At 38.9% G+C, this 16318-nt stretch overlaps 1 protein-coding gene across 3 annotated transcripts in view; it reads left to right on the top strand.

The window, feature by feature from the left end:
* PITPNM3 (PITPNM family member 3) overlaps nt 1-15641 on the top strand; it is a 67905-nt gene extending 52264 nt beyond the window's left edge. For 2 of the 3 annotated variants that reach the window (XM_050321629.1, XM_050321630.1), the window contains exons 11-20: nt 699-869; nt 2991-3185; nt 3884-4032; nt 5562-5678; nt 6207-6323; nt 7471-7619; nt 8634-8783; nt 9583-9766; nt 10171-10299; nt 10645-15641. In XM_050321629.1, the coding sequence (XP_050177586.1) occupies nt 699-869; nt 2991-3185; nt 3884-4032; nt 5562-5678; nt 6207-6323; nt 7471-7619; nt 8634-8783; nt 9583-9766; nt 10171-10299; nt 10645-10950 (1667 nt within the window). In that variant the 3' untranslated portion in view covers nt 10951-15641. The remainder of the gene's footprint in view (nt 1-698; nt 870-2990; nt 3186-3883; nt 4033-5561; nt 5679-6206; nt 6324-7470; nt 7620-8633; nt 8784-9582; nt 9767-10170; nt 10300-10644) is intronic. The other variant, XM_050321631.1, reaches the window with a different exon arrangement.
* Nucleotides 15642-16318: the final 677 nt, after the last annotated feature.

Below are 16318 nucleotides of genomic sequence, written 5' to 3'. Positions count from 1 at the left end.
ATTGAAGTGTGGTGTGTTGAAAAGTGACTACACTGACTGTCTTACAGACCTTAGCAGTCTCATGTGATCACCCATCTAAGTTATGTTTCAGTTCTGTGCGTTTAGTCAAAAGAATGTCTTATTAACTGAGTAAATGATTTTAAGATTTGCATTCTCCATTGTAGCCCCAAACCTTCAGGAGCTGCACACCTTTAGCAAAAATCATAAACATTGCTTTGCTCTTACAGTATGACGAACCTCATTTCTATACATGAGCATCCATAAGGTGACTGGAGAAACTGCATTGCCTTCTGTCGCCTGCCTGTTTCTGCTGTCATCTAGGTTTAAGTCCTCTGGATGTGATAGTCCCAGCAAACCATTTTGCTGGTAAATATTTTAAGTGCTGAACATCACAGCTGTAATGTAATACCATACTTAAAAGATTTTTAAACTTCTTTTTTCTTCCTTGCTTCTGTCTGTTTCTTTGACTGTTCTTCACATCTGCTATGTGCCTGCATCTCAGATTGTGATTTCTCTGTAAACTCATGTGCAGTGAAGTGTTCTTTGCATATGAAATAGGAAACAATGTAGTTAAATTTCTTCTGGCCAGGTGTATGCTAATCTGGAGTTTGCAGAAGACCATATTAACCGTATTTCTGTATAGACTCCTTGAAAATCATAAAGGGGCAGTACTGAGCTCTGTCTTATTCTTATCCAAGTATGCCAGGTCCGACCAGCCTGCAGCCAAGTGTACAGTTTCTTTCACTCTGCTGACCCCTCTGCCTGCAGACTTGAACCATTGCTGGAGAAAAGATTCCATCTTCTTCCTCCATTCAGTGTCCCACGGTACCAGAGATACCCACTAGGGGATGGAAGATCTCACCAATTAGGTACAGTGCTTGTTTTCATACCTCGCATTATCTGTTGTTTTCTTAAGCATTCTCTCCTTCCACAGCTCAAGAGGATTTGAGATACCAGTGTGCTAATGTGCTAAAACCAAATCATCTGGGACTGAGTGGCACACATACTTAGCAAGTATGGAACCAAAGAAGATTGCTAATTAAAAATTATTGTATCTATGAGATTGATACTAGTTTTGTTACAGAGCAGTTGGAAGGCAACACCACTGTTCTAGTTGAAGTGTCACTTGAAAAATTCCACGTCTTTAACTATCCTTTTAAACAATTTTTTTTTACAATTAGTTGACCTTTGCCTAGATCTTCAGATAGTGTTTGTGTTGGTCACTTCAGTTATGTACTAGGACAGATCAGAGCACTGAGCAATCTTGATTGCTCTTCTCCTAGGTGGGCTACTAAGCAAATAATTATGTTGGATAAAAATGGTTTGAATCCTGGAAGAAAATGGAAATAGACTGATTTCTGGGGAGGAAAGAGGAATATATGGACGAACAAGGTGCTAGTAGAAGGAGTTGTGCTTTTTTGGCTTTATAGAAAATAAGATAAAATCGTACAGGTGTGAAGTATCTTTGACTTGTCACGTTCTGCAAAAAAAGGACTTTGTTTCTGTACATGCTTGCACATTAGGTTTATTCATTTTGCTACAGATTCAGACATGAATTCAAGCTCAATGGGATATTTGAAAAGGTTCCTCAGGATTCAGAGTTTAAGGTTGGAGGCTAATACGGTAAAATACCAATGTTTTCTATTTGTTGGAGCTAGAAGAATTGTATTTGGGAACCTGTTCTGTGCAGTAGGGTACAGCAACTCCTTTCTTTTATCTGCTCAAATATGGTGTACCTTGGCTGCAAATCAGTTTGAAAAGCAGCAGCTGATCTTGGGTTGCAGAAGGTTTGTTTCTAGTTGTTGGCTTCACTGAAATATGTGAAGATATGGCTGTTCCTCATGAATTTATTTGAGGAGTAGCTAAGTTGAGGGACAGTCCAGACTAGGCAATATATGCTCTCTCCTCACCCCCCATTTCTGAGTTTCCTTTCAATGGAAATTCATACCCTGCTTTGCTTTCAGACTTGCTGTAAAGCCTGACTGTGACCTCAGAAATCCTGCTAGTTAGATTAGTTAGACACAAATTCTGTCACTGATAAATTGCTAAGGCTGCCTCAAAAAGCTGAACCTTTTTTTAAATAACTGTCATAGGAAGAATAGTTTGCTTAGGCTCTTTTTCAAATGGAAAACCTTTTTTTGGTAGGTTTTACCAGCTTTGCTGTGTTAAGGTAACCCTTTTCAGTGATTCTTGAAACAGAGGCTTTAGAAGTGGTTTGGAAACTACTGGTGGTCTCTTTGGGTTCATCTAAAGCACTGGGTTAGAAGATTCCCTTACAAGCATGAAAATCTGGGAACCATGTCTGTTGGATGTATTATAAAATAAAAATTCCTGAGTGCTAATGATCAGCAAATGTTCCATGGTATGGTTTTGTATTTAAAGCTCTACTCAGAGTTCAATCACTGCTGTTTTTTATACTCAAGATGTGTTGTATTTCAGTGAATGTGAAATCCTCCCATTTAAATGCAAGCACTTTGAGATTCTTCTGGAATTTCGGGTTCTTCATTCACAAAGGATTAATTCTAGTGACGGTATTTTTTTCCTTTCTCTGATACCTGGGCTTGTGAAAGTAGGTCTTAAAATGAGAGTTTTCGTGGTGTCAAATGAAATGGTAACATGCAAACCAGCAGATAACCTTGTTAAAGAATCTCTTTCGAAAGTCCTTTTGCTTATGACAGGAAGAGGACAAGAGAAGTATCACAGACTCCCAGGGCTCTGTAGTTCTTCTTAGAAAATGGCTTTAAAATGGTTGGGGTTGAGTGCCAGTGCACTTTGATGGCAGGAGAGTGTGCTTTCTCCATACAGTCATGCTGTTGTCATGTTGAAGAATGGAGTTCCATTCATGGGCATTAAATGTGATACTATTCAGGAAAACGCTCATTTAAAAAGGAATTAATAAATAAACAAATAAAATATACACATGAACACTTATTTCAAAGTGATGATGTTAATTGCTTTGTTGTTGTTATTTTCATTTCTGTAACCTGCAGGTGATGTTCTCCACAACCACAGTGCTCTGTTCCTTGAGAACAGCTCTTTGAACATACCCTTCTCTCAGGAGAGTTCTGGATCTCCAAATACATCTGATCAATCACAAGGGAAAACAAGAAAGTTGAGCTTGGCCAGCGCAAACAGTGAAAACTCAGGGTCAACAGAAAGCTTGCCATCGGCGTGTCTCACTAACAGTGAGTGAAGCCTGGTGCCATGTGCTGTTAGATGTAGCGACAACCCTTCTGTCCACAGCGTTTTCTGTGAAAAGTTTATTATGAAAAGGAAAAGTATCTGGAAGTTTGTGGAGAAAATTTTATATAGCACAATTTATCTCCCCTTTCTGTTTGTAATTAAGTAGATAAAGTGAAGTCATAGTTTTATAGTAAGGTGCCACTCATAAATAGTCATAACAGTTTCTAGGTAACAGGGGTTTCCAATTATGTTCCATGCATGAAGCAATATAGATAGATAAGATTTAGTATATATAATTAAAAGTGCTACAGATCATTATATTGTCCTGATGTGGACTGTAGCTAGTTAGATAGATAGATAGATAGATATTCAATTTACTATTTGGGAAGTATTTGCAATTATGATCATAAAAGTACTAGTCTTTCACTGTACATTTTCCAGGAAGCAGTGGGAATCATGCTGAGGTGATTTCTGGTTCCCAGAACTTGGACCCAGAAGAACTGTTTAGATTGCAGACAGTTAAGTGATGATGCAGTTAGTAAAAACACTAGTTTTGTTTATAATAGATACCTTCAACAGACTCTAAATGTCAAGATAAAAAACCAGAAAACTTAGTTCAATTATCTAGCTGAAACATAAAGATAGCAAGCAATTTAATAAGATATATAAATGTTACGCTATTTTGTTTCATTTTTTGTAGTTACTGCAAAGTGGTGGGGAACAAAACGAATAGATTATGCCTTGTATTGTCCAGATGTGCTGACAGCCTTTCCAACGGTGGCCCTTCCGCATCTCTTCCATGCCAGCTACTGGGAGTCAACAGACGTTGTGGCTTTCATTCTAAGACAGGTCATTGATCTTTTTACGTTTTCTGTCCACAGCAGATAGTCTTGTGATTTTTTGTTGCATTTTCCAAGAGTTGGTCTTTTAATCTTTAGTTCAGTTAGATGGCTAACTGTGTTTGCATCACATTCAACTGTATGTGGGAATGACAGATGTGGATTTATTGGAGAGGTGAAGGGGACAGTGAGCCCACCATTAGCACTGCTGACTGTGACTGGGAATATTGCATTATTATGCATACCTTACTCACCCCTCCCATGCACCACATCATTTACAGCCCTGTATTATATGTTAATTTCCTCCTGTTTTTGAAGGAATAGGCTATCTCCAAGCTTACATAACTACGTATCTCCCTACTAAATATCACATTAGCATACACTTGATAGTAAACCAGCAGTTTGAAAGTACTGCTTCTGTAAAAAAATTGAGTCTCTCCTTTACAGGAGTATTTTGAGGCATTGCGAGCACTTTCTCCTCAGAATCTATTTCTGAGTCGTCCTATGGGTCTGTTTTTCCTACTGTGTCCGTAATTAGGCACCCACTCACAGTCACTTACTGAAAATGACCTATAGAGAAAGGGACAAGGTTGAGAAATCTCACCTGGGCTAACAGAAAAAAATGAAGTGGTGTTCAAGTAAAACCTGCAGAATAAGTGTTCTTCCAAGAACCCACAGTAACCCTCACACAATAGCCAGTCACAATTTGGATTAACCCAAGAATCAGTCTGTGTGTTTGGCAGATGTCAGTGGCATGCCGCTCTCATAGCTGCTCTTAGCTGGTCTCTTGAGTGTGAACGCCCTCCAGCTCCTGCTCCCAGTGCTGGTCACTCTTCTAGCAAGGATGCTCAGAGTGGAAAACTTCAGCACAGAAAACCAGCTGTTCAACTTGAGAAATTTTCTGCCAGTTTGTGAAAGAGACAGACAAAGCTATTTCTCGTTCAAGATGGGTATCTGTGATTGCAGGGTGGAACCCACAGATTTCAGTAAGACAGGGTTTGTGGTTTCAATTGAAATGTAGCGTAACCCACACCCTGATCTTGAATTCTGTGGGTTGTGTCCTGAGATCTGAGTTGGACGTGCACGTTTCTTGGTAAGTGTGTGATATTTAGGTTGTAAGAATATGTAGTTTGTATAACATAATAGAGTTCTGCATGTTCACAAGCTGAACATTAAAAAAGGCTTCTGTGGTCTTAAGCTGCTTTACTGACTTTGCAGAGCATAAGCAGACAATGTGACTGTCACTTCATACCAACCTTATGTTTTCACCATTTTCTCTGGAAGAGTGTGTAAGCTGTTGTGAATGGAAAAAGCTGTTCAAGAAGTATTTGAGATTACGTGTTGGCCAACAGAGTGAAAGCAGTTTATTTGTCTGTACAGTTAATGGGGGTATATGGCCTGTACGTCTCGCTACTTCCATAGTGTTTTTGGCTCTGTAGTGTCATTCAATTGTAGCACAGTATAAGTTTCTCTTTCTTTGCCAAGTACCACGTCTCCCCAGGCCACACACTATTTATTAAAATGTTAATATGATTTCAGGTGATGAGGTACGAAAATATAAATTTCAAGGAAAATGATAACCTGGATCCAGAAACACTAAGTCCATCTAATCCACGAGAAAAATGGCTACGCAAAAGGACACATGTCAAATTGAGAGTAAGTTTGAATCTAAATATATGCGGCAGCCATGGAACATGGGCTTGGCAGAAATTTAAATGGAGTTTGATCTCCTGGAGAGTGAGTTTACATAACTGAATATTACTAAAGAGCAATAACCTCTTAACTTAATCCAGAGTCAAGCAAATTAACAGTTAGGGAATAGGAACAATTTATTTTTGTTTATCGCTACATGTTGGAAGAAAGAATATTTCTTTCTTTAAACAACAGATGAATATATGGCACCACTTGAAGTGAAAGATAATTTGCATTCCTTTAAATGTTCTCTCTTATTTTGTTGTCTTGAGCACTCTCACTAGAAAGTCTATTCAGGAACCCACCATCAGTGGAAATAAGGCTCCAGCTGAAGTGGGAGCACAGCTCTGCTTGGTGTTCTCAGGTGCAGTGATGTACCTCAGACACATTGTCCAGGACTGTGTCTCTGTGTCACTGTTCATAACATAATAGAGAGAGTAGCCTTATTACAAAAGCACACGTTACACTTCCAACCTTCTGTTCTTATTTCAGAATGTGACTGCTAATCACCGAGCTAATGATGTCATTGCAGCAGAAGATGGTCCTCAGGTACTAGTTGGGCGCTTTATGTATGGACCTCTGGACATGGTGGCTTTAACAGGTGAAAAGGTGAAGTCCGAGTACTCAATTTTCTTATTTTTCTAGAAACAATTGTTCAGTGTAGCAAACGTGTAGCATCAGAGAAAGCCTTACAGTGAGGGGAAATACATTACTAGCCCCCACTACTTCAGCAAAAATATGCTCTAAGTAGGCTTTCCTGAAAGCTGACCTTTTTCTCAGCCTTCACCCCTCTTACCTGATGCTGAATATCTCCTTTAGTTAGTGGTGAGTGTGGTGTCCAGTGATTTCTGAACCTACCATCCAGCTGGACCACCTACTGGAGACAATTAACTCTCTGAGCAAGGAGGAAATTTGGTTTGACAAACCACTAAAGGAAAATTGCGTATCATCCTATCCAAGTAAAACAACTGGATAAAGGAATAGGCATTCCGGGGGCTACATGGCTGTGGTTTCTCTTACACGTGGATGAGTAAAGATTAGTTTTAGAAATCAGTAGTAATGTGACACAGTTGGAACTGTCATTCCTAAAGCTGCCTGCTTACAGCTGATAAAGCCAAGCATCAAGTGAACACATCGGTTTATATTCACTGAGATTGTAAGATTTTCTGTGCACATTAAGGGAGCAATGCTGCTGCGCTGAGGGTAAACCTGTAGCATGGAGGTTTCACTTGGCCTGTTTCAGGTCCAGCAAAGTATTTAATACCCTTTATGTATTTTGGTTGAAGAAACCCATATTGAGGAAATCTTTTGATAATTTGAAGTGTTCTGGGTTTGCCTTTGTAGGCAAGGTTATGATTTGAGAAAGATTTCATTTTGCTAATAACCAGATGACATTTTCCATTTTGTACAGTTAGTATTGAAAAATGTAATATATGCATGCAAGCTGAAATTATCTTCTTCCTAGTTTAGGCCTTCTGCCAAATTTCTGAGGTCTATGTCTGTGTTTGGCACCTGTAGTGCTAAGCTGAGTGCTTTAAATTACGAAGGCAATAAACCCTTGTGTTGTATGTTAGGAAGGATTCGCTAATTGAGTAAAAACTGAAGTTTTTATGGTTTTGAAATTCCTGCAAAACTTCCTTGTGAGCTTTTAGTATCAGCCACGATTGGAGATACTAATATGATCTAGGCTTGACAGGCCCCGTAAATAAGGGGTGTTCTGCTGACTATCCCACTAGATCACTGTTGTTTTTTGCAGGTGGATATCTTCATAATGACTGAGCCATCTTCGGGTAGGTGGGTGTACTTTGACACAGAGATATCCAACAGCAGTGGCCGGATATCATACAACATACCCGAACAGAAGAGACTGAGAGTTGGTGTGTATCCCATCAAAATGGTGGTCAGGTAATAGTGCCAAGCTGAAACTAAAGCTGTGATCAGGAAGGAACTTCAAAACTGAGTAAAAACTTCCTTTGAATCCTTTAATCTCTCTTTGGAGATTAAATCAGTGGGGCAAATTTAACTGAAACAGAATGTGCTGTTACCCACCAGATAACAAAGTCCAAAATTAGTTTACAATCCTATGTAGTGCTAATTGAGCAGGAGAAAATGTTTTACCTCGTTGTAGTAGAAATTCAAGAAAAGAGAGTTACTGAAACACAAATTAGGTTGTATTCAGAAGTGAAGCTTTAGACTGCTGGAGTAAGTTTCAAAGAGGAACAAAAGAAACAGTCCTGGTTTTGCTCGTTAAGCTATCAGGACATATTTTAAGAGTCTGCATCACCAGATATAACTTCCTAGATCATACAATATTTCTAAAGGAAAGAAAGTGTGATTTCAGATTACATTTTTCAGGGAACATGAGGCGGTGGGATGGGAAGAGCTTTGGATTGCCTTGTGATTTATCCATTTTTTGACATCCAGACCTCTTGGGAAAAAGACATTGTGAGGAAAAGATTGCATTTCACATTCCTTTCCATGAGAAGAGCCTTTTATTACTCTGTTGTTTTGGGGTGGGCTTTTTTTTTAACTTGCCTGGACTGGCGTTCCCATTGTAATTTGCAAGGATAGAAGAATAGCTCATGCTTATAATAGCAACTGTTTAGCTTATGGAGAAAGTTTGAGTAGTAGTTAAAGTACTTCAGGCTGGTTTTGATTTTTTTCCCCTAATTCTTTTAGCTATTTGTACATGCGTGATTTCTTATTGAAGTTACCTTCCAAATTTCTCTTTGGAAAACTGCTTTCTGAAAGTGTAAATTTTAATTGCCCCATGTAGGACTGGAATCAGAAGCCCTATTTGACCGTGATTTTTATTAAAAAGCTGTAGGTCAGAACTAATTTCAAGTATTAACTAGAACTTGCAGAAAATACATTCTGACACTTTGCTCTTTAAATAAATTTATTACTTTCACTCTCCAGAGGGGACCAGAGCAGTGCTGCAAGCTACCTGACGGTGCTTCCCCGAGGAATGGAATGTGTTGTGTTCAGCATTGATGGTTCCTTTGCAGCAAGTGTTTCAATTATGGGAAGTGACCCCAAAGTCAGAGCAGGGGCTGTTGATGTTGTCAGGTAAGTGAGGTTTGAACGCTAACTCTATGGCTACTGAACACAGTAGGAAGGAAAAGGGGTTTTTTACTAAATAAACAGCAATTCTCTTTGCAGATACATTTCTATATTTGCTTGGACAGCAGGTCTGCCTGATTTTCAGAGGAATCCTAGAATGCTGTGGATTACTTAGAAATTTGTAGTTTAAGTTGCCTAAAGGTTAAAAGTTGCTTCTTTGGAATATGGTCTTAAAGTGTGTGTGGTGAATTAATAATGATTCCATGAGTATTTTGTGTTTCATTAACTTCACATAAGCACATACTTGTACTTCAGAAGTATCCGGTGCTGTGAATTCAAGAATGTTTTTTGGAGGCAAACTAAAAGCCTTTTAATCCTTTATTGCAAGTCAGCTATGTCTCACTGGATGGGGAAATGCAGTTCTGATTTTGGAACCTGCATGGGAATGTAGGGATGTCAATTTTCAAAGGTTTCCCTTCCTTAGAGCTGAAATGGCAGGAAATCTCATTAAGAGTTTCAAAGATAGCAGGGCTTGATGTTTAACAAGGTCTACTCTAAATACATTTTTAAATAGCTCTCATATTTTAGATAATATTTTGTATAAGAGTCTCTCTTGCTTTCCTCTGTCTCCCTCAAGGTGTGGACAGTATTACTTAATTGCTTGATAGGAGCAGAAATTTAGGCATGCTGCTCTTCACTTGCTGAAGGATAACAGCTGACTTCTAACTGGGCTAAGAAGCTGATCTGACCTGTGAGTATTGTTTCTCTTCCTGCACCTACATAATTTACCTGCTATTTATGACAGGCATTGGCAGGACCTGGGATATCTGATTATCTATATCACTGGACGTCCAGATATGCAAAAACAGCGTGTGGTTTCATGGTTGTCTCAACACAACTTCCCACAAGGGATGATCTTCTTCTCAGATGGACTGGTTCATGACCCACTGCGACAAAAGACCATTTTTCTCCGGAATCTTATGCAAGAGGTACTAGAAACCTATTTATAGTCTTAGAACCTCTTTCCAGTGAATGTCATTCAGTAAAGTAAGAGATCTCCCTTCTTTCTGAACAGTGAATCTCGCTAGTCATCACAATGTCTTTTTGCCATTCCTCATTTCTTTTCTCACTTTTTAAAGAGCAAGGAAGGCTGATAAAACATCCAAAGGGACCTTCTATCATAATAAATAAATAAATGAACTGCTTGGATTTTCCCGTGTGCATAGCTGTAGTTCTTGCTGGCATGCAAGCAGACAGATTTAGATATCTGTAGTTTACAGAATGAGATTGTTAACAATGAACTCATGTGCTGCTTCACTGCAATTCAAGTGCCAGCCTTGTAGCTGCAGGGTGTTCAAGAGAGCGTTCACTTTGGAAGTAATGTTTGTTTCAGTGCCACATCAAAATCTGTGCTGCATATGGTTCCATGAAGGATATTTCTGTGTACAGTGTCTTGGCTCTGTCACCATCCCAGATCTACATAGTTGGACGACCCACAAAGAAATACCAGGCACAGTGTCAAGTAAGTAACTCTTGCTATTCAATCAGGAAGGAAATGCATGAACGCATGTGCAAACACACACACCCAGAGCAGCGTTTCAAAGGACAATTTTGGTTACAAATGAGGCATTTTCTGGCAAGGTGGATGGTAGAGAGAACTGAGCGGCTGCAGGCTGTATCTACAAGTGCATGCATTGCATATTGCTGAATGACAAAATTGAACAGGTCACTGAAAAAAAAATTGAGAAGAGTATTAGTACTCTGTAGGTGTCTAACTGGGATGCCAAAGATCAAAACTTAATTCCTCATAGAGTTCAGAGATTAAGGTAGCAGTAATTTGTCACTCTTTCTTTCCTTCCTATTTCAGTTCCTCAGTGAAGGTTATGCAGCCCACTTGGCCTCGCTGGAGTTTAATCTCCATTCACGACCCAAAAAGAACAACTCTCGGATGATCTTGAGAAAAGGTAGCTTTGGCCTCCACTCCCAACCCGAGTTTCTGCGCAAGAGGAACCACCTCCGCAGGACTATGTCTGTGCAGCAACCTGACCCACCTTCCTTGAACCCCAAGCCAGAGCGTGCCCAGAGCCAGCCTGAATCAGACAAGGATCATGACAGGCATTTGCCTTCCATTGCTTGGGTTCGAGGTGTTCACAAATTTGAATCTGTTCCCTAGGAAGACTGGGAATGTAGATCTTGGGTGCCCCCCATTAAACTTGTAGGCATGCCTCAAAGATAATATTTAGGCTACTCCAAACTAAGAGATGTAGATGGGAACCTGTACCTTGGAGTCTTTCCTGTTCTGAATCTGCCTTCTTACACCAATTGGGGAACTTGCAGTTTTGCTCCTCTTGTCACGTTTATTGGGAGATTTTAAAACAACGTAAAACTAGTGCAAGTGGTTACAACATCAAAGCAACAGGAAATATCTTTGATTATTTTTTTACAACAGATATAATATGTGCAATAAGAGGAGAAGCTAAAGCAGGCTGATTTTGCTCAGAAGAAGGGTTGCGGTATGAGCTAATTAATTAGCTGCATCCAAAGTATAAATGGTAGGTCACATAGGTTACAGAGAAGGTTTACACTTTAAATAGTCCTTTCTGTTGCCACTTTCCAATAAAGTGGCACACTTACAAGGGAAACAGAGATTGGAACTACAATAACAGGTGGTCAGAGTTCGTATAAAAAGATGCTTTTTGGGCGCTTTAAGCCCAAGATTTCCTTTCAGCTTGTGGTGTCGGTAAACAGACCCCAGTGTGGGCACTCATGTTTGTGTGAGGTGCTGGACAAATAAATGAGAACTTCACCTATGAACCAAATTATAAAAACTTCATGTTAAAAATAACTGTGTTGGCCACAGTTTGAAGCAGTTAGTGTTGCTGTAAACAAAGTAATGTGCAACTGTATGAAGATCACGTTGTTTTGTGGAATTTGGTGACTGTGCAGAAAATGTGTGGACTACTTCGGGAAGGAGATGGCTTTGCTCATCTCAGTCCGAGTCAGATCTTAAGAGGGTAAGCTAAAGGGAACCCTTTCACTAAGGGATTTGCAAACTTCAGGGGAATTTTTACACTGGAGGAGAAGAAAAGTAATGAGGTATATCGGTAAATTGTTTACCTTCTTATGCTTTATAGCAACTGCTGTGTTAAGACAATCCGTAGCATTCAGAATTACAGCATTTGAGCTTCAAAGAATGGATGTGCCAAATTACAGGTGCCAAACAGACATTTTTCTACAGATTTAAATTTCTCTCTGATCTCCCAATGGACTTACTAGAAGTAAAATATGTGACATTTTCCTTAAGTAGTATAAGTAGTAATATTCTAAAGTGTTGTAGTTAGTTGAACATAGTAGCAGTTTGCAGATTCTTCATGCAGATGCTTCCACTGAAATTCATCAAGAAAACTTTCATGACTGAACTGATGCATGTTTTAAAACCTGCAATGAAGTTACAAGTGCACATAAAACCCTCTTTTTCTGAAAGTTAAAACCAGACTATTGACATTGAGAAAGCTGGAAGTCAATAGGACATTTCTTTTTCAAGTTTGTTTGTTAGTTTTTAATTTCAGGGAATTGTAGTGGAGAAGCTGTTGTGCTTCCCCACCCCCTTTTCAAGTCTTGGTATACCAGAAGCAGTCTTAACAAGTTGGTTAATGATTTTTGATAGTTGATGGTAAAACAAGTAAGAAGTGCAATAGAAAACTACTGAGACACTGCAGAAGTAAACCTAAGTCTATACTCCCTGTTAACCCTAAAGTTTCAGTGTGCTTTTGGAAGGGCATAGGAATGCAGCTTTTGACTTAAAAGGCAGCAAAATATCTTATAAAGGGAGATCCTTGCTTTATATTTTCAGACCTTACTTGGCAAGATTGTCAGTTACCTGTTTCAAATCTCCTGAAATATCTCTGGCACATCAATAATTTTTTTGGTGTAATGCATCCTTTAAGGGAACACACAAAAAAAGATTTAGGAGATGTAAAAAGTTAGAAAGCTCACACTTACTGGGAGCAGGTAAATACATTAGAAGGGGCTGGGTTTTTAATGCTGTTACCAAGTCAGGCAGCTACAAAAGCTAAAGGAAAACAAACTACTACACTGAAAGCAGTCTTAAGTTTTACAAATGCTTTGCCAGTAGTATCACAGTTCCTTAGCCCAAAAAATTGGAGAAGTTATTCTGTTGCTCTGTCTTGGCCCAACTGTGTGTATTAGTTCTAACCACAGAGTTCATTTCTTCTCCTGTGCACTAAGAGGAGGTTGCATGGGTACACCAGACTCCATTTCCCTCCAGTGACTTCACTGTTAGCAGGCTCCTGCTTCTTAAACAGGCAGGGTAATACAAGGCTTGTGAGTGAAGAACTCCATAGGCAAATTTTAAGTTTGCCATGGGGACCTAAAAGCAACATTGATTGATAACAAAGTTCTTTCTAAGCACTGAATGTTTTGTAACAAGTCTTCTGATAGTAATCACTATTCCAGCTGCAAAGTTCAAAGCTCCTGTTGCTTTAGCCATCTACCTCTATCATCCAAGAGACTGTTGTAGTAGAAAGGTTGAGTTCTTTTCAAAAGAGAGATCTGGGTAATCTGGTAAAAAAAAGAGTAATTCTGTGACTCTACTGAAGGAAAAAGTGTCTGAGCACAAGGTTAGAGAAATCTCCTAGGTTTCTCTAGGAAAGGCTGTCTTTTACTCTTGGAGACATAATGTCATTTTGCAGAGTACCATGTCATGTAAATGCTGATTTTGTGTATTTTCATTAATGACTGGGTCACTTTGTAGACGTCAGTGTCCTGGCTTCCTTTAAGAATATTACGAGTGCATAGCAGTAAAACAAAAATAGGTGTGTGTGTGATTTAGAATTGTTATGATTTCAAAGTGGTATTGAAATCAAGCTGAAAATATTTCCCCTAACTTTGTTTCCATACAATATATGAGAACTTCAGTGGTATTTGCATAATTCCAGCACTGCTTATTGCTCATTGATAGAGTGGTTTATCTCCTGATCACGTGCTCCAGCTGAGCACTTTGGCAAAACAGTGATATGTACAGGCATTAGCTTGGAGGTTAAGGCTTCCTGTTAATTAGGAACTGAACTTCTGAAACATCGAGTGCCAGGTGCATTGGTTTTGAAAGCACCAGCCAGTTGTCACTAAAATGGTAAAACAACTTCTGTTGGAGCTGAGAGCATGAACAAGATGAATGTGATTTTAGGCATGCAGTTCATAGGCTGGCAGTTCAACAGATACTCTGTGGCAATAGCCAGAAACCTCATGTATGTTGAACAACTAGTTTTTTCATGGGATTTTTTGGGGTTTTTTCCCCCAGCTATACTTGGGGTAGTCCTTTGGATTTGCATAATGAATCTCCAGTTTTATAGTGTAATTATTCTGTTTTCTCTTAGAACATTCCTTTGTGGTCAGAATTTTTGGTTACACACTTTGTTCACATTAAACAGCATGCAGTGGTTTATGGGCATTCAGCTTGCAATTGGATTTCAGTTTTACCTGTGTTTTCATGGAAGATTGGTCCTCCTAAGCAGGCTATTTGCTGAGGGTAAGTTTGAGCCTACAGCCATCCTATTCTCTGATTGCAGCTCCTCACTGCTGCAGTCTCTGTGCAGTCAGCACTTAAACTGTGTAGGCTATGAAAGTGTTAAAGCACACACAGGAGGGAAATGGACAGAAGCTAAGGTGGGTGCCCAGGGAACATACAAGACTCATCAGTTGTTTCAGCACCTTTAGTGCCTCCAGTCTGTAACAGAAAAGCACATTCTTTTAACCTGCTGAATGGAGGAAGCATAAATGAAATTGTACAACACAAAACTGTTAGTCCAGTGGGTGCTAAGGCTGCAGTACAAGTCAGTGCAAAGTAAGCCACCATTGGGAGCATTTACTTTGTTGTCTTGTTGATATGGATCAATTTTAAATTACTGTAAAAAATGGCTGTGATTAATAGCAGTGGTAGAGTTAGCTGAGATATTGTAAAAACACACCTTCACAACTGTGGTGTTTTGGTTTTGTCCATGTGTATGTGTGTAGCTACTGAAAGACACTAAAGTTTTGGTTCTGCTTTCACAGGAAATTTGTAACCAATATACCAAAAAAAACAAAACAAAAAAACAAACAAACAAAAAAAAAACACACACAAAAAAAAAAAAAAAAGAAGACAAAAAAAACACCCACCAAAAAAACCCCACACCAACAATAGCTGTTTATTCAATTTTGTTGTCTAGTTAGGTAAGTTTGGAAAAAGATATCATTGTATAGAATGCAGACTATTCCACAGACCCGAATAGTGGTGTTGGTCCAAATCTGCTTATTTTGAATAACTTGTTTGTTTGGATACACTAGTGCTCTTGGAATAGATTCTTGCTTCATCAGAGTACTCCTGTTTAGTTTTGTGACATGGTTTATATCTATTCAGCATAAAATTCTGTTAGCTGTAAAAATGACACAGTATTGATAACTCTTGTTCACTGGGGTTCATGGGAGCTGTCATTTTGATTTGTTTACATGAAACTAGTCTTAATTTTTACAGATTACTTCACCTGTTCCTCTAATACCTAGGAAAGTCACTTCTAAACAGCTAAAACTTTCACTGGCTACATAGAAGTGGAACTATCAGTAAACTAGAGAAAAAGGATTACACACCTTAGTCTACACAGGACAATGACACTTTATCCAGAAGACCCACCATTCTGCAAAATTGCCTTTGTTTGCCATTATTAGTGAACAAGTTGTTCTGTTTATACATTGCAGTCTTTCTTTATCCAGGACACTTCTAATGTATGTATTTAAGCAAGTCCCCAATATTTAGCTCCGTAGTATCATCACGTACTTCATGGAATAAATTTGGAAAGGTAAAAAAGATTTTTTTCCTGTTTTCTATATTGTTTGCTGTTTTAAATTTATAAAAACTTTGTTTATAAGTGTTTTTAATAATATCTGAAACCTAGGTATTTTTAGTTTTTTAAATTTTTACATGCAACATTTGTTACTCAACAAATAAGATTTCCCCCAGGTTTTTTTCACCCTCTTGCCATCTAAACCGTAAAAAGGTGAGCACACCGTAATAGTACTAATGACTGAAGCATGGGCACCTTTTTGATAAGCTTGTTGGCTTAAAAATGGAGAGAAGAGATTGTGCACACTCATTTCATCATTTTTCTGTTTAGAGATTGACATGTGGGATCTGAACTTGAGATCTCTGCATTCATTTGTTCATGTCAGGCTTGCGGGGGAGAAAGTGGTACTTTCCCTCCTCATCCGGAGCTGGTACAGGATAGAATTCCTATAGAATTCCTATAGTCTCTGGCCTCAGCTTCTCGAAGAGCAATGATTCCTCGTGGTCTGTGTTCAGAGCTTCATCAGAAACTGTGGGTTTGTCAAGGTAATTAAGACTTCCATGATGTTTAGTCACTCAAGTTAAATATAGGTTCCTACAGATGATCCTAAATTCAGACCCACTCATAAAAAATGGAAGTAATACACATTTTCTGGATGAAAAGAGTTTTATTTTTCAGACATAAGAAATGGCCTGGAGCAGC

Source organism: Myiozetetes cayanensis, unplaced genomic scaffold (assembly GCF_022539395.1).
Source record: "Myiozetetes cayanensis isolate MyiCay16 unplaced genomic scaffold, myiCay2020 scf27, whole genome shotgun sequence".
NCBI lineage: Eukaryota > Metazoa > Chordata > Aves > Passeriformes > Tyrannidae > Myiozetetes > Myiozetetes cayanensis.
This window is presented reverse-complemented; position numbering and strand designations above follow the sequence as displayed.